The sequence below is a fragment of the Melospiza melodia genome, chromosome 1 (genome assembly GCF_035770615.1).
Source record: "Melospiza melodia melodia isolate bMelMel2 chromosome 1, bMelMel2.pri, whole genome shotgun sequence".
In the NCBI taxonomy this organism is placed as follows: domain Eukaryota; kingdom Metazoa; phylum Chordata; class Aves; order Passeriformes; family Passerellidae; genus Melospiza; species Melospiza melodia.
Window position 1 is genome coordinate 99,006,916 of NC_086194.1, and position 23,155 is coordinate 99,030,070.

General features: G+C 43.5%; 1 protein-coding gene across 1 annotated transcript in view; it reads left to right on the plus strand.

Annotated features, from left to right (window-relative positions):
• The window catches only part of MYO10 (myosin X), a 163,729-nt gene that overhangs the window by 16,998 nt on the left and 123,576 nt on the right, over nucleotides 1-23,155 (plus strand). The window contains exon 2 of the mRNA XM_063162542.1: nucleotides 18,324-18,422. Coding sequence (XP_063018612.1) covers nucleotides 18,324-18,422 — 99 coding nt within the window. The remainder of the gene's footprint in view (nucleotides 1-18,323; nucleotides 18,423-23,155) is intronic.

A 23,155-nucleotide genomic window follows, 5' to 3' on the forward strand; every position in this document is an offset into this window, starting at 1 on the left:
TTTCCAATATGTTTTTCCCTTTCCCTGGGGGGAGAGGTGCAGTGTATAAATAAGGCTCTTGCCCTCCCTTGGAGTTTGCACCCATGCAAATAAAGCCAAATCTGCTGCCTGTGGTAAGCAGGGGGCCCAGTTCTGCTTGGTGACTTGCTTGGAGGAGGAGCAGCAGGCACACAGTCCCTGCAGCTTGCAATATTTTCCACTGCACACAGGAAAATGGTGTGGAGCTCTGAGGACTCAAAATTAATTTCCTGAGAGGTGAGGAAATCTCTGTTGCTGCCTGCAGAATGAAGCATTTCATATGCTGCATCGTGGGCTAGAGGTAGTATGTGCGGTAAGCAGAAAGTTATTGCTCCACTTTGAGATGATGATTTATGATTTCTTTGAAGAGAAAATTGCTTATTTTTAAGGCCAAGTCTTTTTGACCAGCCAAGGAAAAGCTTGGAGGAAGCTAATACAGAGCTGGCAGTGTAGGAACACATTGCTACCGCAACATTTATTTGGAGTAAAGCCTAAGCAGCTTTTCATGTTTCTTACTTGCTAGAGTTCAGGAGTGTTGAAGAGCCACCAGCTTCAGCAAAGCTGTCTTGTGAGGCTGGGCTTTTTGGTAGTCACGAGCAAGATGCTTCTCAGTTGTTTTGCCACTGAGATTAGTGATTACAGACTGTTGTGTTTGTTTTTTGAAGAGTAAAAATACAATTTTGGCTAAAGCAATACAAATAATTAGGAACGTGCTTGAAAACATTCACTTTTTTTGAAATGACATTTCTGAGAGTAATTCAGTAGGGATGAGTGCCCCTCCAGGTGACCATGTTGGATCACTTTCCCCACAGGAGGTCTGGGCTTGTGTTTGTGTCACATTCATATCAGCTGAAGTCAAGCACGTGCTCTGACTAATGAGGCTTTCCCAAATCCTCTTCTTAATCCATTAATTAGACAAAAAAGCTTCTCTTTGCACAATTCCATGCTTCAGCATTTGTGGGAAAGTTTTTTTTCAGTAGTGTTTAGGTCATTTTATTTTACTTAAGAGTTCTTAAAAAATCCCAACAAAACAAGTCAAAAACCACCACCCAAACAGAACAAATAGCTGGTTAGTTTGTTTTTTTTTTATTGACAGCATAGTAATATGAGGAGTGACTTTATTATTAGCATGAAAGTATTAAAAGATACTGGCTGGTTATAGGCAGAGGAAGGTATTTATATTTGTTTTATACTTGCATTCTTTTGTGCCGTAAAAATCTGATTATGAGCATGTACAATTAAATCTGTTTTAATAGCACTGTGTGAAGTAGTCATGGAAAATTCCCAGTTTGAGCTTCTGCAGGCTTGCTATGAAGCCCGTTTACTTTGAGTTTTGCTTGGGTTATTACTTCTGCTTTTAGGGCTTCTGTTTGTTTGGGGGTTTTTTGTTTTGTTTTGTTTTTAATTTACGAATAAGCACCTCTACAGGCAGGGAAGAATCAGTAATACTGCATTTTGAGTGCTGCACTTGCTTTTTAATTTAGACACACTGACAATTTGACTTGAAATTATTGTGCAGTCATCTTCTTTATAGATAATTTATAGCATCATCCTTGTGATGGAAAGCTTGCAGAGCCCTCCCAGGTCTCACAGACTGGGGAACTGCACCACGCTGTGGGAAGCAGGTGTTTATGGAATTGTCTGGGCTGACGTTTACAGACTAGCTGGTTGACTTAATTCAAAAATGTACAGAGGAGTTGGTTGATGAAATTCATTGCAAATTAAAATTTATTTCCATGTAAAGGTTCATGCTACTGAACAGACACACTTTCAGAGGTAACTGAAGAGAAAAGTCATGGTTCCCTGGGCTTTAGGGTCAACGAGGGTTGCTTGTGAGGACCTTCTGTGCAGTGAGCTGACTCACAGCTTCCAGCATAGCTTTTGGGTGGCAGGGTGAGGGAGGAAGCTGGGAGATGCAGAGCAGGGATGTGTAAATCTATTGGAGCAGTTACCTTGTAGGAGAAAATTATGTTTTCGTCAGACTTAAAGTTGCTCTATGATCTGTGTGTGTGGTCTGTCTGTTGCCTAAAAGCAGTGTCTCTCTACAAATACCTGTAATGAGGTGGAAGCCAGTTGGGGTTGGTCTCTTCTCACAAGGAATGAATGATGGGACCAGAGGATACAGCCTCCAGTTGCACCAGGGAAGGTCTAGACTGGATATGACCAAAAATTTTTTTCACCAAGTGTTGTCAAGCTTTGGATCAGGATGCCAACGGAGGTGATGGAATCGCCATACCTGGAGGTATTTGAAATATGTGCAGACATGACACTTAGGGATGTGCTTCAATGATCAATTATCTGAGATATCTTTCCCAACCTAAATGATTCTGTGATTTTATGTTAGTTTGTGGGTAGTCTGAGGTGTTGGATGGTGTGTACTGATTATGACTACTTCTTGAAGACCAGCTGTGTAGAGTGGAAGGAGAAGCTTGCTCTTGGCTGTGGTCTTGCTAGCTCTGGCTCGCAGCTGGATCCCCCTGCCTGTCCATGCTGAGCTCACCACAAAGGTACTTCTGCTTCATATGCAAATAATGTGTCACACCCCCTACATCTCTGCTGTCATTTCATTACTTTCACCAGCCTAAAAACCTGCTGAATTTCAGTTTTGAATATGGTAGAGTCACAGAATTGTCTGGGTTGGAATGGACCTTAAAAACCATTTAGTTCCAACCCTCCTCTGCATGGGCAGGGACACCTTCCCGTAGACCAGGTTGCTCCAAGTCCCATCCAGACTGCACTTTGAACACTTTGAAGGAGGAGGCATATACAGGTTCTCTGGGCAACCTCACAGGAAAGAGTTTCTTCCTTATATTTAATGTAAACATGCCATCTCTCAGTTTAGAGCCGTTCTTCCTTGTGCTTACACTACGTGCTCTTTCAAAAAGTCTTCCTCCATCTTTCTTGTAGGCCTAGTTTAGGTACTGGAAGACCATAAAAAGGTCTCCCTGGGGCCTTCTCTTCAGCCTAAACAACCCCAACTCTCTGTCTTTGTAGGAGAGTTGCTGCATAACCCCCAGGCATCCTCGTGGCCTTTCTTTGTCTGGTATATCTCTGTCTCAAGGCAGCTGTGTTCTTGCCAGTCCTTCCTCTGGTCTTGCATCAGTTGTTCTAATATGGGGAAGCACAGCTTTCCACAGCTGGCACTTGCAGGCTCTTCCAGGCTGGGGAAAACGTGACTGTCAGTCACAGCTGGCAGGTGTTTGTGTGAAGGAAATGGGGTCTCCTCCCTGGCTGAGTTTGGCATCTTGACCCAAGTGGGTCACATCACTTAGTAAAGAGTGTGATCTTATTTCAGACCTGATCCTGGAGAAATGGGGGAGGAAAAAAATTCCGCCTGTCTGCTTCAGCAATGCTTCACTGCTTGCTTGAGCTAACCCCCTTGGCTAATTGGAAGGGCTTAGGTGCAAGAGGTTCCCACCTTGATAGATGAATGGTGGATCTCTGGGAGATTACAGTGCACAGTCAAAATTATTTGGCTGAGGAGGTCCTTTGCCTGCTGACAGGCTTGTAGCTGTTCAGCCCTGGTTTAAAAATGCTTTTGCACACTGGATGCAGTAAACTAGAAGAGAGTCTGAACCCAGATGTATTTCCTTACCCCTGGTTATCTCTGAGATAAATGCCTATTTTGTCAGGGGGTAATGCTTTAAATCACTTCTGCTTGGTTAAGGTCTTCTAATTGCTTTGTGGTTTAGTTTTGGATTAAATCTTCAACCTGCTGTACAGTAAAACACGCATGTGTGCAAAAAAATAATTACAGAAGCAACTTCTTTGTGTTTCTGCTTCTCCTACTCCTGCTATAAGTACTAGGCTGAGGTAGTCATTTTTCCTTTTGACAATTACCAGCTCTTGTAAACATGCATTGAAGAAGTAAAAATAAAAAAATACAATAGCAGAGTCATACAGTAGGTGTCTGTCCTTGTCACGGAAACAAGGATGCAGAATGGGGATGTGTCAAGTCTCTAGGTGTGCCTGCAAACGAGGAAATGTGACGCACCTTTCTGGTGAAAGGTGGAATGCTGATTTTAAGCTTCTTTGGAAAAGGTGCTGCAAGCCGTGGGGAAGGGTGTGTCACTTCACATCCAAGGAACCTGTGAGCTGCCTTGGGGGCTTATCCATAGATGTGAGATGGAACAACATGTGCAATTACAGTGTTCTGTCCAGTGTATGACGTGCAAGTGTCTGTGACAGGAGGAGAGAAGGTTTGCTCATATAAAATACATAAAATACTCTGTTTCTGTGTTTTCTACTAAAGGTGTTCCCTTCTGATAGTTCAGTAGTGAATGAACTTCAAAGGAATAATTTTTTTTAATGTAATATGTAGAAAAAATGCCAGTAAAACCAATAATGGCTTGTCATAATAACTCTGCTGGCTTCCCCTGTAGACATTTCATTTTCTAGTTGCACAAGTGCAGAAGAATCTAAACAGATACCCTAATGAGGGTAGCATTACTGCAAGGAAATGTATCTGGTCAGGGAGAAGTGGAGTAAGCAAAGAAGCAGGATATTGGTTTTCAGAGGGTTGTGACCTTGGGAGGCTGAACATAATGAATGCAGTGTTCCAGGCTGCCTTTTTACCTTGCCTCCGCTGCATACCATTGGTATTCATCAGCAGTGACCGGGCTCTGCAGTGGGGAGCATTGCTAAGCATCAGCTTGTTTCCAAGAAGTTTAAAGTTGATAAAATGCAAAAGTGTTCAAAGTGCATGCAGGAAATGCTGTCTTGTAACTGAACTTCATGTATTTCTAACTTTACTCTCTATACAAACTTTATTGCTAAATCTCCTTTCAATATGGATCCCAAACTCTCTTTTATACTGTTTCACCTTCTGCCTGCATTACAGTGGTGTGAAAGGCCACCGTGCAGCCTGCTTTGGTGTCATGTGTCCTTTGGGAAAGCAGAGATTAGCCCTGAGTGAGTCTGCTGCTCATACTGTGCAACAACTGGGAAGGAGACTGGGCTGGCATTAAATTTCTCTTCCACTACTGCCACCTAATTTCCCTTGTCCTGTGTGTTGGCAAAGTGAATTAGGTGTTTGCAACTGCCTGTTGCAATTTATTTTTCTTTAAAAAGTTATGATCACAGGTTTGAGAAGTAACTCATAATCAAAAAAAAATTCATGTTTACTGGCACCTTTGTGTTTGTTTTATGGTTAGTAGGTTAGATCTTGTTTATAAAAAAGCCATTAATTTTGACGTGAATAACAAGTTATTTAGGTTATAGGCTTCTATCCTTTGCAGTTTCACACATTGTCTTCATATTTCAAGAGAAAATTGAAAAACATTGAAAGAAAACAGTGATCAAATCTTATATGTTTTACATCTTTGTTCATGGCTGAGTTCTAAGATTTGTTGGGAGTCTTTTCTGAGTTCCTGACCTGAGGAGGAGGAGAAGGTAATCATTGGAGAAGGAGGGAATGGGAAGAGCTAGCAGTTCTCCTATCTGCTCCAGGTGCAATAGAAGTGCCCACCAAAGTCTCAGGGAGTGTTTCCTCCCAGGAATCCCAAAATATTGATCAGGGTATGTAGGATGAAAGAAAAGATTACATAGGAAAGTGGAAGAAAGGACTCTCTGCAGGATTGTAGACAGATGCAGAGAGATTTCAGACAGTCCTCTTAGTATCCTTTTTTTCAAATGCTGGAAATGTGAATTAATTCTAAAATAAATGGCAGGTGGAATAAACTTTTTTTTTTTCCTATGTGTGTAGACTTGTGTGTCTCTGCACAGGCGTGCTGGGAGTCTAACTGAGGGTCACCCTTCAACTCTTTTTTCCACCGCTCTTTCTCTTCTAAAAATAGAGGAAAATATATTTAAACAGTGTTACCCAGATTACTCTTTTACTTAGGTGCTTAGTTCTGTTCTGTTGACTAAAGCTCCCATAACTCTCCAGCAAAGAATCTTTTCCTTTCCTGTGTAGAAGTACAATACCCATTAGCTATTGTGTTATGAATGCTTTTGTACACTGCTGGGATTTAATTAAAGCACTGTTGCCTGCTTGCTTTTGTTTTTTAAGATGTGCATTCATTGCTGCATGCCAGGCAGTGAGCTTCAGAAAGTCAGAGGGCAAAAGGCATCAGATATTACGCACCATAAGAAGTGCAGGTGTCCTTCTGAGTTACAGAACCTTTCCCACAGAGAGGCTGGTCACAGTGTTGTGTGTGAGGAGCCAGGCTGAGCTCAGGCAGTGCTCAGCCAGCCCAGCAATGCCCCTCTGCATCCCCCAGCAATGCCCCTCTGCATCCCCCAGCAATGCCCCTCTGCATCCCCCAACAATGCCCCTCTGCATCCCCCAGCTCCCCATAAGCACACGGTGTGCTTGCCAGCCTTTCTGCCTCAGGTGCATGGGAATGAGCCAGTGCTCTGCCCTCTAATGATAAAGTGTGCCATTACCTTCTGCTTAATTGGTTGTGTTTTCATCAGGTGATCTCCACACAGGCAGTTTGGAGTTGCTCAGTGATTATTGTGGTTTGCAGTGTACAAATTAGTGTGGGAAGTTGCTAATATTAGCCTTCCAACTTGGACTTTAGTGGCAGTGTCGGCTCTTTCAATATTCATCCAAATTGCAAAAGGCAAGGAGGGAGAGCATGGAAGGACACTGTGTTGACTGCCATTTGCTGGGACACCCATGGTGTGGCAAAGGTGTCATCCCATTTTCCAAACCTGCTTCTAGAAGCCAGGCAGCACAGCTGGGCTTCAGACATGGAAGGAGTATAATTCCCATCCTACTTGCCACCTGGATAAAAATCCATACTGGATTTTTAGTATTTTTTTTAATTTATTTTTTAAGGATGACTAGGTCCTGGGAATGTACTACTGATTCCCGACCACCTCAAGTTGTTTTATAACCCATGCTGGACCCATTCTGAATGATGCTGAAAGCCTGATAACATCTGCCCAAGCTTCCCAAATGCGCCTCAGTGCTGCTGCTCCCCACTTGCTGCAGGCCAGAAATCCACTTTTTTCTGGCTGGGTGTAGACATGATGTGTTTAACCTTCAGCAGGCTTCCCTGGGCTCCCATTCCTGCCTTTGAGCTGTGCTGTGCTGCCTTGTGCCCACCCTGAGGGACCACAGGTGTGTGGGGCAGGCTGCTGGGCTGCCCAAGTGTCTCGTCTCTCGGAGCTGGTGCGGTGAAGGGGTGCTTGTCCCAAATCCTGGATGTTGGCCCTGAGTTTTAGCAGAGCATACAAACAGGATGGAGCAGGGGCTGCTGCTGGGAGCTGCTCTGGGAGTCACTGTGGCTTCTGGGAGTGGAGCAGCCCAAACCTCTCAAGTGCTTGTGGTCAAAGTGTAGCTGGGATTTGTTCCTCAGTGAGGGGTCAGACCACTCAGATGGGCTTCAGAAAGACATCTGCTTGTTGAAAAGGCTGCTGTACAGGTGCAACAGCACATCCTAAGTTGCCAACTGTTTTTCGTCTCTTTCTTCTTATTCTATAGATGTTTTACCTATATACAGGGTCTATGGACATCTGAAGGACATCATAGGTGGGCAAAGTTAGCAAAGAGTTCTGGTGTTTGTAGGGCAAACCCCATGTTGCTTGCCAAAATTTGATTTAAAAACCAGAAAACAAAGAAAAATCCAAACCAAGCAAACAAACAAAAAAGCACCAAAAAAACCCCAAAGAAACAAACAAAAACAAACAAAAAACCCACCCAAAAAACCCCCCAAAACCACCGAAACTGAAGCATGATCTAGCCAAGTAAAAAAATAATTCAGTGTAAAGTACATCTCTCTAATACTTGTGTCCCTGTGGCAGGAGAGAGATCTGTAGCGATCATTTTGTGCAAGCAAAGCTGCCAAGTGAAATGAAGCATACTAAATCATCAATTGTAATTTCAATGTGAGGGGATCAATGCAACTTAACAAAAGTACTTATGACCTGACATTTATAATTCTCCTATTTTCAATAATCAGTGTTTCTATTAATAAAAGAATGAAAGAACTGTGGTCCATTATTCTCTTTTCTCACTCCTTTTCACACTTACTTTCTAAGCCTGGGAATGAAGTCTTGCTAAGTCTTATGGTACCAAAGTGCGACCCGTGTCTCCACAAAATCCTGAGTTCTAATTTCAAGGAAATACAGAGCTTGGAAGAAGAGAGGGGGGAAAATAACCCAAAATACTTACAAAGAATGTGGGCTGGGTGGGTCAGTTTGTTTTTGTCTTATGGTTCTGATCTTATAGCTGTTTTTTTGCAACAGTTGAGTCTGCAACTGCTTTCCTTGCTTGCCCATCCCTACTTCAATGCATGAAATGTAAACTGATATTTTTGAGTTACAGGGAGACATAAACAAAATACAAAAAAATCCCTCTGATGTTTTCAGACCTGTAAAAGGATCATGAAAACTGACGGTATGGAATATAAAACTAAAGTGGAACCTTTTGTGCTTCGATGCCAGTAAATTGAAAGTTGAAAGAGGCAGTATTATTCTTGGGAATCATTTCTAGGTATGCTTGTTACCTTGCACAGTCTGCTGTTTAATATGGATTAGATTTTTCACACCAGAATCCCACTTGATACCCTGATAAGGATATGATTTCCTGTAATTGCCTACTTCTTTGGCACGCGAACGAAAAAAAAGAAAAAGGCAACGCTGAGCTTCCTAGACACCAGGAATAGTCCTTACCTCGCTAAAAGCAATTTCTCCTGCTTGCTTTTAGATGCAACACTGGCTTTGTGTCAGTGATGCTTCTTGATGCAAGAAGGCTTTGACTAATACTTCCAGAATAAAAACAGATAGCTGACAAAGACTGTTCAAAGGTAGAAGATGTATATTGATCAGAAATTTCATCTGCTTTGCAAATCCAAATTAGGCTGAATCGTTATACTGCCCCTCTAGACAAGGCATATCCATGCTTGTGTAGCATAATTAGCATCCACAGTAAAACTAGCACTACTATGTAGTTGTTTCATACTGGATTATCTTCAAAAATTTCCGTATCCAGGTACATAGGGATCAGTCTTAAGAAATGAACAATGCTTGACTAATAAACCTAATGAAAAGTCTAGTGTCTCATGAAAATAAATGGTAAGTGCTTCTCTTCAGAACAAATGTGCTCAATTGAATGTTTTTTCTTTTCCCACTTAATTATCTTTGAAGTACTCAATTAAGATGTTCCTCCTCAACAAAATGTTTTGAAATGACACTGAACATGTACAGTTGCAAGCAGAAGTTCGTATTTTGGAAACAAGAGTCTCCTTGGGCTTTACAGACAGTCAGTGAGAAACATCTCTCAAGCTCAGTCTCAAACTAAACCTTGGTTCGGGATGGTTGGTCTCTCCCATGCCATGTGGCTGGAGCTCGTGAGTTGGTTTGCCTGGCTTTGCTTTGTGTCCAGACAGGAGAGACAAGAGGAAGGTGAAAAAATTGCTTGGGTGTTTTGCAAAACTTGTGAAAAGTGGTTTAGAGACCATTAGCCACCTGTGCAGATGACTTTTGAGTCTTTAAGAGCAAGGTTCTGAAGAAGGGCAAAGCTGTGTGACCGAGCTCCAGCAAAGAAGGTAATGAAGAAATTTCTACCATTGCTTTGCCTCGTTGGTCTTTGAAACCTGAGTCCCTAGGGAACAGCTTAAGCAAGGAATGAGAGGAGAGTGCTAGCATGATTTCTCACATGTGTGGATTTAAAAATCCTCCCCCTTGATGTGTGTTTATAAGCATGTCATGTAGCGTAAGCAAAACATTGCCAAGCTGGCAGCTTTTGGACCGGAGACTGCCAGGCCCAAACAGGCATGGTGGATGAGCTACAGGCATTTTGGCAGGCTGTGCTCCTTTTCCCTGAGTCACTGGTTGAGCTGAAGAGCAGTGTAAGAGCTGGCTAGATGATGTGGCAAAGAGTATGCGAGCAGAATCTAGTGGTGATTGAAATTGGACAGTCGTGCTGGGACAACTGCTGCTGCTGGCTGCATTGCTGTAAGCTTTGGTGACCGATTCTTAATGGAGTCTCTCCTTCCCTGCTGCTTTCTTGTGCACTGTCCTTCCTTGATTCTTCATTCCTTAAAATACCTGTTGGAATTTTTGTGTTTGGCTTTGTTGTTAGGGTTTTTTTGTTGCTGTTGTTTTGTTCGTGTGTTTTCGCATTTGTGGTCGTGACTGCTATTAATTAGAAAATGAGTTTCTGAGGAAAATATGAGTGCTTGACAGAACCGTGCCATCATCAAAGACAGAACTGCAGCTCATATTGAATTCTGTGGACGTGGAGTTAGGACTTGTTTGATTCTCAGGATAAATTTTAAGGGGATTTTTGAGTGTGTTGTATATTCTTCTTCAAGGACTCAAATAAGGGGAGAGAATTACATGCTGCTTTTAAGATGACCATGAGTACACCAGGATGTCTGTCACTTGCCTGGCCATTGCTACCCCCTGCCCCACTGTAGACCTGGAGAGAAAGATGTGCAGTGGCCCTAAGCTCCTTTGCCCATGTGCGCCCTACATCTCGCTGCTGTCATCAGTAGCTGTCTACTCTTCTTTCTCCTCACCCATGTGTTTTCTTTTTGGATTACTTATCTTCCTTACTGGGTTTTAACAGATCAAAATCTTGCCTTCTCATTCCAAGCAAAGGTAGAGGGGTGAGAGCGGTGGAGGCAGTGCCATAAGCCAGGCTAGTCTGTGATACCCGATGAGGATGATGCAAAGTGGGACTTGAAACTGTAGATCGAGCAGATAGAGAAAAGTTGCTGTATGTGTTTCCCTGCTTTGTTTTTGCAGTTCTGTTTGTGGTCAGTTGCCAGGTAGTACTTGGAGCAATGCCTTTTAATTTCAGAATTAACCAGTAATGCCATTGTCTTGATTGCACAGAAATTGTTATTTCTTTACCTTACATTTGCAGTCATGAGAACAAGCTGTTGTCTGCTAGCAGCCTGTCTAACTTGACCACAATCAGTTATGGCAGTAGGCTTTCCAAATTCCTGCACTGTCGTGGTTTTGCAGCCATGATGCTGGGGTATGGGTTAGGCAGTCTTCAAAGTGAAAAAAAGTATTTTGCAAAACTTGTCAAAGCAAGTTTGCTGAATCTCTTGTGAAAGTCATAACTCAGACTGTGCCAATACCAGTAACTCTTCCAAAAAGACTCGATGGTGTCTTCTTGCTGAGTTTGCTTTTGAGTGCATGATAAAGTTGCTGCTTCCTAGCCATGCAGAAATCTGTTGTCCTCAAGAGCTGACAACCACATCTTCAGAAGCTCTAGCAGAGAAGTGCAATTGCTTTCTGATGGAGTTGTCTTTGGCTTTTGAGTGAGGTCTATTAGTGATGGATGTCTTCACACTCAACAGCAGAAGATCAGGAGAAATATGCCTGTCCACCTGCATATGTTGAGAGTAATGTCTGTGTGCCGTTTGTGTTGGGCGTAATTGAAAGATAAAAATTCTTGTGCAGTTATTTGTTGCGTTTTTTAGAATTTATGTAGAAAATACTTTATTATATGAAGCAGTGGTCTTGTAAGAAGTGCTGGTGCCTTCAAAGGGCTGAGGAGGGTACAAATTTATTCTGGTTCCCTTTCAAGTCAGTAATAATATATGTTTTAATCCAGTTTCTTGTTTTTAAAGTAGTATACCATCACTAGCTCTGTGCTGTCTCCAGTTACTGAAACAGGAGGAGATTGAGGCTGTTGAAGGTTAATCAGCAGCTGTTGTGCAGACCTTAGGAGCAGGAGAGCTGGTGCTTTGATCTGATGTGGGGGATTGACAGACAACAGAAATATCTCATTTTCAAGGGCATTTTGCTCTGCCGGAAACTAACTCCCCTGAGCTGGCCTTCTATCCCATGGAAACATCTTCATGGCTTTGTTCTGCTTTAAAACAGGAAAGAAAATAGTATTATGTAAGAGACAGAACTCAATTTATTGAGAGGAAGGTGTTAGTATTTTACTCTCCTGAGTGTTTTCTGAGGAAATTGTGAATACTACTGTAAGGGTTTGAAAAGTAATTTTACCCCATTAAGCTGGATTAAGTATATGCCTTGATTTATGTAGATAATCAGTTCATGAAGATGAGTTTAAGGAACTGAAATTTAGATTGCATTTTCAAATAAACTTCAAATAATAAATAAAGTTGTGCTTTCTCTCACTGTACAGAGTTCAGCTAATCCTTCTCTGTAGCTCTGCCTATCCCTTTCCACCCTACCATCTCTGAATAAATACTGCTGACTTCTGACTGTTGGCAGAGAGGGGTAGCCTGTTTGTGGTACTGTCTTGGTGCAGCAATTTCTGGAGTATTCATTGAATTCCCATTTGTACATTGTGTGACAGTAGCAGCCACAGACCTTTATAGTAGGTCCCACATTCAGCCACCACTGATGACCAGCTCTTCTGGAAGCCTTTTGTTGATGGAAAGCAGCACCAGGGAAGCTGGGCAGTGCAAAGGAGGGCATCTAGACCAACATTCTGAATTAAAGAGCAATACATCAGACAAATGGCCATTACTGCTTGTTTTCCTGGACTTAGATATGGAAGAACAGGTCTGGTTTTCTGCTCAAGAGGCTGAATGGTTCGTATGTGAACTGAATTCAGTGAGAGATATTGAGCTTCCAGTGAACTTTCCATTGAGTAGTCTGGCCAGGCACTTAATATGGTTTTGGGTACCTAAATCTAAGTGTTTTCAGTCGCCAAAGCCAACAGGGAAGGGTGAGTTTTCGGCACAATAACTGACTATTAATATAAAATCAGCAAAGTTGTGGTCTTTTCCTTGATGACTTCTTTCTTTTCGTGGCCCCTCCCTAATTGTCGTCAGTTTGTGACTTAGGAAAGAGAAGGAATGAAGATAAATGTGGTTTTAGTTATCTTTTGCATTGAAAAGCTATGTCCTGCTTGACCCAGTTAATAACATCTCTTCCTGTCTCAGACTTTGTATTTGGAGCCAAGCTACTGAGGTGCATAAACAAAAAGTTCTCTAAATACATATTGACTATTGTTCCTTTCACTTTGCCAAGCCTCAGTAGTGACGTGCTTTTTGAATGCAGATGCAGCATAACCTACATTCATAGCTCTTCATTTAAAGCAATTTTAATGGTTTTGAAACAACTGCATTGATGTATTGACTAGATTTCAGTCATTATAAGGTGTGAATTTGCACTAAGAACACAGTTGTTATACAGTATCTGCTTTTTCATATGTAGACATATATACAATATATGTGTATATAAAATGTAATTAATGTGCAGTTATTTTATGCAGCATACAGCATGGGTGCATATAAAATCTAACTTGTTAATTAGAGTTTTGCAATGAATGCTCCACCATTTTACTTAACTGCGATAAAGTTCTTTATTAAGTTTGTTATTTTCAGCATATATATCTAACAGAAAGTAAAAAAAGAATGGATTTTTGTCATCTCCAAAAAAAACAAGAGGTAGTGTTTGCATTTTTAGCATCAAAATCTGTGAGGTAGAAGGCCCAGGACTTCTCCAGGTGGTCTTGCAGCTGTGAGATCTGCAAAGCTATTTCCTTTCAGTTTTGCAGTCAGGAGAAATTTATTTGCTACGGAAATGATGGCATACAGCTGTTCTTCTGCAAGCACTATTCCAAGTATTTTTACAACCTTACTTCATGGAAATAAAAACCATTGGGCTGTAGTTGGTGCTCCATGGCTTTCTATGCCCTGTGACCACAGAAGGCTGGCTGTGAGGGAGCTCTGGAGTAACCCAAGGCACCAGGCTTATCCCTGAAAAGGAGGTTGAGATCAATGTAGCCACCATGTGCATTGAGAAGATTCCTTCCTCAGGTGGGTCCTGTATGCCAAGTCTTGTCCATAAATTAAGCTCTGGTGAAGATTTTGTCAGCAGTGCATGGCTAATGCACTGCAGAGGGATGGCAGCTGGATCAATGTCTGTAGCTTGTGTAGTTGGCAAGGTATCTCTTGCCAAGGCCTTTTTGTTTTGCCCCACCTATAGGAGAAGGCCCATGGACAGACACTCCATTGTAGAGCTACCTTGCCAGGGAACATGTTGTATTTGCATTCCAGATGCCTCTGGCTTTGTGAGCTGCATTGTTCCTGCCTCCTTTGAATAGCAGCTATTGACCCCTAACAATGTACATTTGTTTAAATCAACCCCTGTCCCTGCTTTAAAAAGCTTATTATAGCACCAGCCCATCCAAGTGAAGGCTTCTGTGCAGGCCCCTTCTTTTTCCCTTCACAGCCAGAAAAGATATTTTGCAGCATTAATTATTTAATTTCAAGATGGAAAACATTCTCCTCGTTCTGAGAGGCTATTTTGAATGCTGAGGTTTTGGCAAATTTTGTTGCGGCTTAATGTTTACAAGCTTTTCATTGCTCTTGAAAGCATAAACTTCACATTACTTGAGCTTCTGAGATGCTGGCAAATAATAAACCAGTGGAATAACAGGGGTTTGGTTGTCCTGAAACACTTGAGGAACTTGACTGCATTTTGGCAGATAGGTTTTTTTGCTCTTTATGTGTGCATTTAGGTGCACTGAGCTCACGTAGAAGGAGACGGTGGAGACTGACCAGGACAGACCTTTGGTGCCCAGCAGCAGGCTGGCAAAAGTATTTCTGGGGAGGGAGGAGGGGATGGTGTGTGTAGGCTGGGACCAAATTCTCTTTGCTGCTTAGGGTGACAGTAGTACACGCATCTGCTCTTCAAGCTGTCTGGTCTCCAGAGCCGGACGGTGACAGCAGCCACCATCATTAAATCCCTTGCAATTTGTGTTTACTGTGGAAAGCTTTGTTGTGCCTTGCTGGGAAAGCTTTGCTGTGCCTTGCTTCTGTGGGGTTATTAGGTCAAGGCAAAAAAGACCAGTGAAATAAAAATTTTCTGAGAGCTAGACAACCTTGTAGTCCTCTCATTTTATGCCATAATAGTCCCACTGGTAACAAAGAAACATTCAGATGTGAAACAGTGATTGTCTGACTGGGATGGCTTAATGAGCTGAGGATTCTTTCTTCTGGTGTCCTGTGTTAAGTCAGGAGTATCTCATGAGGTTTCTATAGGCACTACTGTTGGACATGTTAGTAGTGTTGCCTGTAAGTTGATGGAGGTGATCCTACCCCTCTTCCCAGCCCTGGTGAGATGTGAGCTGGAGTGCTGTGTCTGGCTGTGTGCCCCCCACTGCAGGAGGGACAAGGATAGGGTTTAACAGAGGACCAGAAAGGTCATGAGGGGTCTCTCTCCTAGAACTACAGGCTGAGAGAGCTAGAATTCTTAAGCCTGGAGGATAAGGCTCAGGGGGAATCTCACCAGTGTATGTAAATACACTGGAGGGAAGATAAAAGAGGAGGGAGCCAGGCTCTTCTTGGTGATGCTCAGAGGTTCAGAGGCAGTGGGCACAGACTGAAACACAGGAGGCTCACCCTGAACATTAGGAAACTTTCTACTGTGGGAGTGACTGAGTGCTTTCACAGCCAGTCTTACCAGCTCCTGCTGAGCCCCTGGGCTAGAGCCTCGCCTCTCTGTCCCTGTCAATTTCAGCCTTCTGTGATGCACAGATGAAGTGAGGTGGCCGAGGACATGCAGGAATCCCACGCAAAGCTCAGCTCACCCTGCTTTCACTGTATGGCATGGTGTAGCATGGGTGCATCATCACATCATCAGTCTTGCTGTGCACTCATGCTTGTCGGTTTACTTGGGTCTGGATTAAGGCACTTGAGATGGTAGTTCATGTTCAGACTCAGGTGTTTTTATTTCTTATCAGTTAAACAGTCTCACTACTGTGAGTTTGGCAGCATTTCATTAGAAGGCACAAAATGGCTAACAATCTCTTTTTACAAGGTCTTTTATGACTAAACTATCCAATTAAGAACTGACACCTAGATTATTTCCCCTTTTAACCTAATAACTGGTCCCACAGAGCCTGCAATGTGGACTTCTCTGCCCAATTACAAAATGCCACCCAAACCCACGAAGAAAAAGGAAGAAGAAGCAGGAAGAAGAAACCCAGGACGACACCCTGTGCCCTCCATCTTGCTTCCATCCACAACATACTAAAAATCTCAAAACCTAATTTCTCACCAAGTTATACACCTACACTACTCTGTATAATCTGTTCCACACTTTTGTGGATTCTACTCTATCTTGAAGTCTAGGAAACTTTCTCCATGAATGAGGGTCAAAGTCAGTGCTCCCCTGGGGGTCAGGACATCCCAGAGCAGACAGAGTAATATTCCCTGTGCCCTGGGTTTCCACACATGGTTATGGATTTTAGACCAATTCCACGGTGAATTAAGTGGGCTCTGCATCACCCAGCCCCACAGGGCAGCTGCAAGCCTCAGGTTTTCACTCTCAGGCACTCTTGGGGGCAGTGAGCTGATGGCAGCACCTGCATTAATGTGAAAAAACTGCCTGGTCTCTACATGGTGGTTGTGGTAGATATTGCTTAGTACCAAATATGCAGCCTTCAGTTTATCATTGCTCCTCTGTCTGTACCTGAGGGATACAGGACATTTCTGTTTGCTGGCTCTGGTGCAGAGGTAGCAGAGGAAGTCCAAGAACAGAGCTCTCACATCAGCCTTCCTTCCTCTGGGAAATGCAGGGTGAGAGGTACCCTTGAACCAGTCAGCATGGGGATGTTTGTGGTGTTCAAAAGAATAAAAACAGAGCAGTGCCCTTGGATTTTTGAGGACCAGAGTCTGATGTAGACCCAGGAAAGTGGGTGGAAGTGTTCAATCTACTGTTACTGGATTTTAAATTTAATGTTCAAATCTTATCTATTGCTTTTACCACTTCTGGAGAGGTGTATCCCCACTGTTTCCTGGTCTCCTGCTCCTCCCACTCACCTCAGGAGCTGGTGCTCTCCTTTCCGCTTCCATCTGCCCTAACCCTGCACTTTTGAGTTTATGAACATTGCATGTGAACTGCTTCAGAATTGCTGTATGCCTAGAAACCATCTGACTTGAGGTTTTGGAAGTAAAAGGGCAAATGCTCCACAGGTGTTTGCAGCCTTGAAAATGGAAAGCAGTTTGTGAAAAGATGCAGGGGCAAAAAATAGAGGGATGCTTTTGCTTGATCTTCTGTGTCCAGGTGAGCTCTTCCCATTTAGGGGTACCAAACAGCGAGAGTTGTAAAATTCTCCATGAGTACTGTTTTGTCTCAGTGCTGCTATTGTCCCATCATAGAAAGAAGAATAACATTTATTCAACATTATCTAAAAGCATATGTGACTTCTAATGTGGCTGAAGTCCATGGTAAGCTCATGAGCCACTCATCCTAAATAGGTAGCAGAATAAAAATCTGTATTTGTCTCGATTATTAATCAGGACTGCACCCCATCCACCTTAAACAGACTTTATGACTGGTTTCTCTGTGTGACAATTCAGGCAAGGACAACCTTTGGATTCTAGCATGCAAAATTATTTTAATTGGTTTTTTTTCTATGACTGTACACCCAAACCTTATGATTGTCAGGGTATATCCTAGCACTTTCCTATCACTCCTTTGCTTTTCCTTTAGGAGGATATTTGACTGTTCTGGTGAAAAAAATCTCTGTTCTCTGAAAGCCACTAAAATACTGTTGCCCTGATATGGAGCCAGATGTTTGAAGAGAATGGGAGTGTAGTTTTGGTTGGAAGTCAGGCCATGGGTCACTGCTGCTGAGTGTTTTCATGCCAGCTAAAGTCTTCTCCTACGCAGGACAACTCGCGTGGCTGTTGCTCATGGGATGGCTTTTGCTGCAGCATCAGCTGTGGTCCTCCTCCCTTGTTCTCAGTGCTAGCTATTTCTGTTTCCTTCATGCTGCATCTGCACCACCAGCCAGGTAGATGGAACATTAAGCTCTACCTGCTCTATTAGGCTGGCTTGTCTCACTGACAGTGTCTCCAATGCCTTCATAGCAAATATCAGTTCTTTGCAACCTTGCTTGCTGCTAGTTGGTCTTTTTTTAATCTTCTGCATTGTTGTGCAGCGAAGAGAGGAGAACCATATAAAGGGAAGTAGTTTAGAAAAAAGGTGAAAAAAGTGCTGGGAGTGTCTGACTGAGGTTGAAAATAAACAGGTAGGGAGCCAGCTGGCTTTGGGGCGGGTCTTCTAAACTGTGTGTAAATTCAAACACTGTTCTGTAATTTTACATGTGCTAGCATGAGGCACATGACTCAGAGAATCAGAGGATTGGCTCCAGCTGCTCCTGCCGGCATTTAGGAACTTGTGAAAAAAAAAGGCACTTCAGTGTAGTTCTCCTGTGTTTACTGATCAAGCAGAAATCAACAAATACTTGCTAAGAGATTATTTTATTTTCTTTCACTTGCTTATTTGGATTTCTCTTTCTCTCATATTGCTTGAGAAGTATTTCCAGAGAAAAATAGTGAGTAGAGTTATTTCTTCAGTTTTTCTGTTATGTCATCTATAATTCTGTTTTGTTTTTATTGCAGGGGTCTCGGGTCTGGCTGCGAGAAAATAACCAGCATTATCCCAGCACTGTTCATTCCTGTGCAGAAGGAGTTGTTGTATTCAGGACAGACTATGGTCAGGTATGGACCTTGCTCCTCTATGTTTTGTCTTTCTCATAACTCAGTAAAAAATAAGCTTTCACAGAATCGCAGAATGGGTCGGGTTGGAAAGGACCACAGTGGTCATCTGGTCCAACCTCCCTGCTCAAGCAGGGTCATCCTAGAGCACATGGCACAGGATTGTGTCCAGGTGGTTCTTTAATATCTCTGGACAGTCTGTCCCAGGGCTTGGTCACCCTTTACATGCAGCAAAGCAGTTTTTACTTGTGTTTAGGTGGAACTTCCTGTGCATCAGTTTCTGCTGGTGGCTTATTTTCCTGTTGTTTGGCACCCCTGAGCAGAGCCTAGCTCCATCCTCTTGGCATCCTCCCTTCATATATTTATACAGATTAATGAGGTCATTTCATAGTTGCTTCTTCTTGAGGTTGAATAGGCCCAGCTTCCTCAGCCTTTCTTAAGGCTGTGAATAAAAGAGATTCTCCAGACTCTTTACCAAGAGGTCTCAGCTGGACCTGCTCCAGAAGCTCCATGTCTCTTGTACTGTGGACTCCAGAACTGCACACAGCACTCCAGATGTGGCCTCACCAGGGCTGAGCAGAGGGGCAGGATCACCTCCCTTGACCTGCTGGCAGTGCTCTTCCTAATGTATCCCAGGATACCATTGGCCTTCTTGGCCACAAGGACACAGTGTTGGCTCATGGACAATTTGTTGTCCATCAGGGTCCCCAGATTATTCTGTGCAGGACCCTGCACTTGCCTTTGTTGAATTTCAGGAGGTTCTTCTCTGCCCAGCTCTCCAGCATGTCCAGGTCCCTCTGAAAGGCTGCACAACCTGAAGTATCGACCTCTCCTCTCAGCTTTGTGTCAGCAGTGAACTTGATGAGAAGGGACTCTATTCCCTCATCCAAGCCACTGATGGACAAATTAAATAACTCTGGGCCCAGTACAGAACCCTGGGGGACACCATGTGACAGACCTCCAACCAGACTGTGTACCACTGACCACAACCTTCTGGGATCTGCCGCTTAGCCAGTTCTGAATCCATTCTGCTGTCCACTCATCCAACAGAACACTTATTGAGTTTGCCATGAGGATTTAGTGAGAGACAACGTCAAAAACCTTGCTGATGTCAAGGTAGAAAATATCCACTGTGCTCCCTGCATCCATCCAGGTAGCTTCTGCACAGAAGGCAATCAGGCATGAGTTACTTTTTGTGAACCCATGCTGACTACTCCTGATCACCTTCTTGTCTCTTTTTTGGGTCGAGATGGCCTACAGAGTGAGGCACTCCATCACCTTTCCAGGGTTTGAGGTGAGGCTGCCTGGCTGGTAGTCTCCTGTGTCCTTCTTCTCGCTCCTTTTGAAGACTGGGGTGATTTCCAGGATCCTCCTGGCTTGTTTGCAGATGTCAGGGTAGGTAAAGCCCCCCTGCCATGTGACTTTGAGGCTGCTGCAATTGCCTGTAGAAGGACTCACCCACTTTGTCCTCCTGGTCAGGCAGCCTGGAGCAAACACCCAGAGTGTCAGCCTTACTCATCTGCCCTTTTATCCTGACCCATAAGCTCCTGACTTGCTCATCATCCACCCTGAGACAGAGCTCAATACATTCCAAGTGCTGCCTCACTGAGAGGGCACCTCCAGCACCGTGCCTTCCTGCTCTGTCTCTCCCAAACAGTGTGTAGCCCTTTGTGTCAACATTACACTGTGGGAAGTACCCCACCACATCTCCATAATCACAATAAGATTGAAGTCTCACTGACAAAGATGAGTCACATCTATGCCAGCCTGGCACTGCACAGGCCATTCTGTTGTCAAAACCCCCAGAGTTATGGTGGCGATACCAGCTGTGCATTTTCTCCTTGTGTGGAGGGCATAGTGGGAAGCTAAAAGGTTTGTGAATAAAATATTAATTTTGCATGACCTGAATGTGCAACTTGATTTTAATAGTTCTTTCTGTTGCCTCCCCAGTCAGTTGCTGTGATTGTGTCTGAAAAAGCTGAAGTAATGCTGTTAGGTGTGAAAGCCTTGTTCCACATAGGTTGGTGATTATGTAGTTTACTGGAGGAAGGTGGCCTCTCAAAGGCTATATTCCCTTACACTAACAGAAAGTTGGGGCTGGCACATGGCCAAAAAAATAAAAGCATGTCTTTCAGAGACAGGGAACCCTTGCTTTCCTTACATGCCTTTCTCCAGGCAGGAAAGGAACCAGACAGAATTGCAGAGTGGCTTTTGATGGGCAAAATGTAATGTACTCATGATTAAATTGCTGCTATGCTCGCACTGTGGGATGAAAATGATGGAGAAACCACATCAGTGAAGAAGGGAAGAGCTGTGTGAGTCATCTGTCTGGACTTCTCTAAAGCCTTTGACCCAGAACCCCACAACATCCTTCCCTCTAAATTGGAGAGATAGGGATTGGATGGATGAGCTCTTTGTGGATGAGGAATTGCTTGGATGGTTGCATCCAGACAGTGGTGAATTGGTGACAAGGATGTCCCTTGGAGTTCTGGACTTGGACCAGAGCTGTTTAATGCCTTCATCAACAGCATTGGCAGTGGAATAGAGCACAGCCTCAGCAAGTTTGCAGATGACACCAAGCTGAGTGCTGCAGCTGGCAAGCCTGAAGGATGGAATGCCATCCAGAGGGAGCTGGACAAGCCTGAGAAGTGGGCACATGCATGCATGTACTTCATGAAGTTCTATGAGGTCAGGTAGAAGGTCCATGCATTTGTAGTGGGACATCCCCTGGTATCCATGCAGGTTGATTGAGAACAGCCCTGCCAAGAGGGATTTCAGGGTGCTGGTGGATGAAAAGCTGGGCATGAGCTGGCAGTGTGTTAACAGCCCAGGAAACAAAGTGTATTTTGGGTTGTATCGAAAGCAGCATTGCCAGTAGGTCAGGGGAGGGAATTCTGCCCCTCTACTCCACCCTCATGAGGCCTCACCTGGAGTGCTGTATCCAGCTCTGAGACCCCCTGACTGAAAGGTCATCAACCCGTGGAGCCATGGAGGAAGGCCATGGAAATCATCAGAGGGATGGAACGCCTCTCTTATGAGGTCAGCCTGAGGAACTTGAGGTTGTTCAGCATGGAGAAGGCTCCAGGGAGACCTTACAGCACCTTCCAGTACCAAAAGGGGGCCTACAAGAAAGCTGGGGACAAACCTTTCAGCAGGGCCTGTTGCAGTAGGACAAGGGGTAATTTTGTAAACTAAAAGAGGGTAGATTTGGATGAGATTAAGGAAGAAATTCTTTATTTAGAGGGTTGTGAGGTGCTGGAACATACTGCCCAGAGAAGCTGTGGATACCTGAAAGTCTTCCAGGTCAGGCTGAATGGGGTTTTGAGCAACAGTCTATTGGAAGGTATTTCCCCTTGCAGCAGGGGGATTGGACTAGATGACCTTTACAGGTCTCTTCCAGTCCAAGGCATTTTATGATTCTGTCATCCTTTTCTCTTGCACCAAGTTATTGATGGCCACGTATTGGTTCTCAGATTTGGGACGTTTCATATTTTGACTTTTTTACTGAAACTTGAGGTCCAGTTAAGTAGAAAGGCTGACACTGTCTCCTCTGTTGGCTTTTTCAAGCTAAAATAAGAAGGCTCCATCACATTCAAAGCATCACCATTACATTTGAGCTGCAGTGTAGAAAGGCTGTGGTGTGTGTTGTTCCACTAACATCCTCCAGGAAATGTCATTTTAAACACGTCTTTCATCTTAAACACAAGCCTTCTCCAGCTCCTAGTATGAATCACCTGCATGCTTACATGAGAGACTACCTGTAATTTTCACAGGGTTTTATAATTGGATGTGTAGCCATAAAGAGCCTGACTTTTAGAAGTGTTTTGAGCTGAAAAATCCTTATACTTAAGGGAAACACAGATGCACCTGTAAAAGGGACAGCTTGCTTTGGTGCCCTAGAAAAGAATGGCAGAGCTAGTGCTGACATCCACCAGCAGAAAAGTTGCTTGTTTATGGTGTTCTCTGTGTGTGTTTTTTGTGATGTTACTGCCTTTCCACGATGTCCATAATGCGAGCTGAAACTTCAGGTAACATGGAAAAAGTCTCAAGTCTTTACCATGATGCCATCCAATTGATTGCTTAGAAAACCCTGGTGTTACAAACATCACTGGGCAAAAAATTGCCTCCTTTATTTGGGTGTGCATGTGTTAAAATCAGGTGGTGCAAAATGGGAAGGATATAGGGATCGGCCTTCAGACCTGTGAGGTGGCATTCCAACTCCTCACAGGTCTGAGCTGGCAGCTGCACAGCCAAAGGCATAGTAGAAATTCCCTGCATTTGATAACTTCAGTCATTTTCAGGAGTGGGCTTTGTGTGTAAAAGGACTGTGCTAGCTGATATTGGTCATTTATTATCTTTTCTCCCATTGCTTTTCCTGATGTGCTTTCATCCTGCCCTTGCTGTTTGGTTACCTGTGGGCTGCAGAAGGTTGCAAGCAGGTGAAATGGAACTGAGATAATGCTTAACTATTACCTCTGACTGTTTGGCAATCCCTACAATGCTCAATATAACTTGGAAGAACCAGAGAGGGGAAGGAAGGGCTGAGGTTGCAGAACTATGGGGTGATGATGCTTTTTGAAGCATGGTTGGTGTATTGATTCCCACATCATTTTGACAGATGGAGCTCATGTTCAAATCTAATGACAAACTGATGAAAACATTGGGACCTTATCAAAGTACAGCATTGTTATTCATCTTCTCTGATTCAGTAGCTTCAACTAGACTTTGCACTTCTC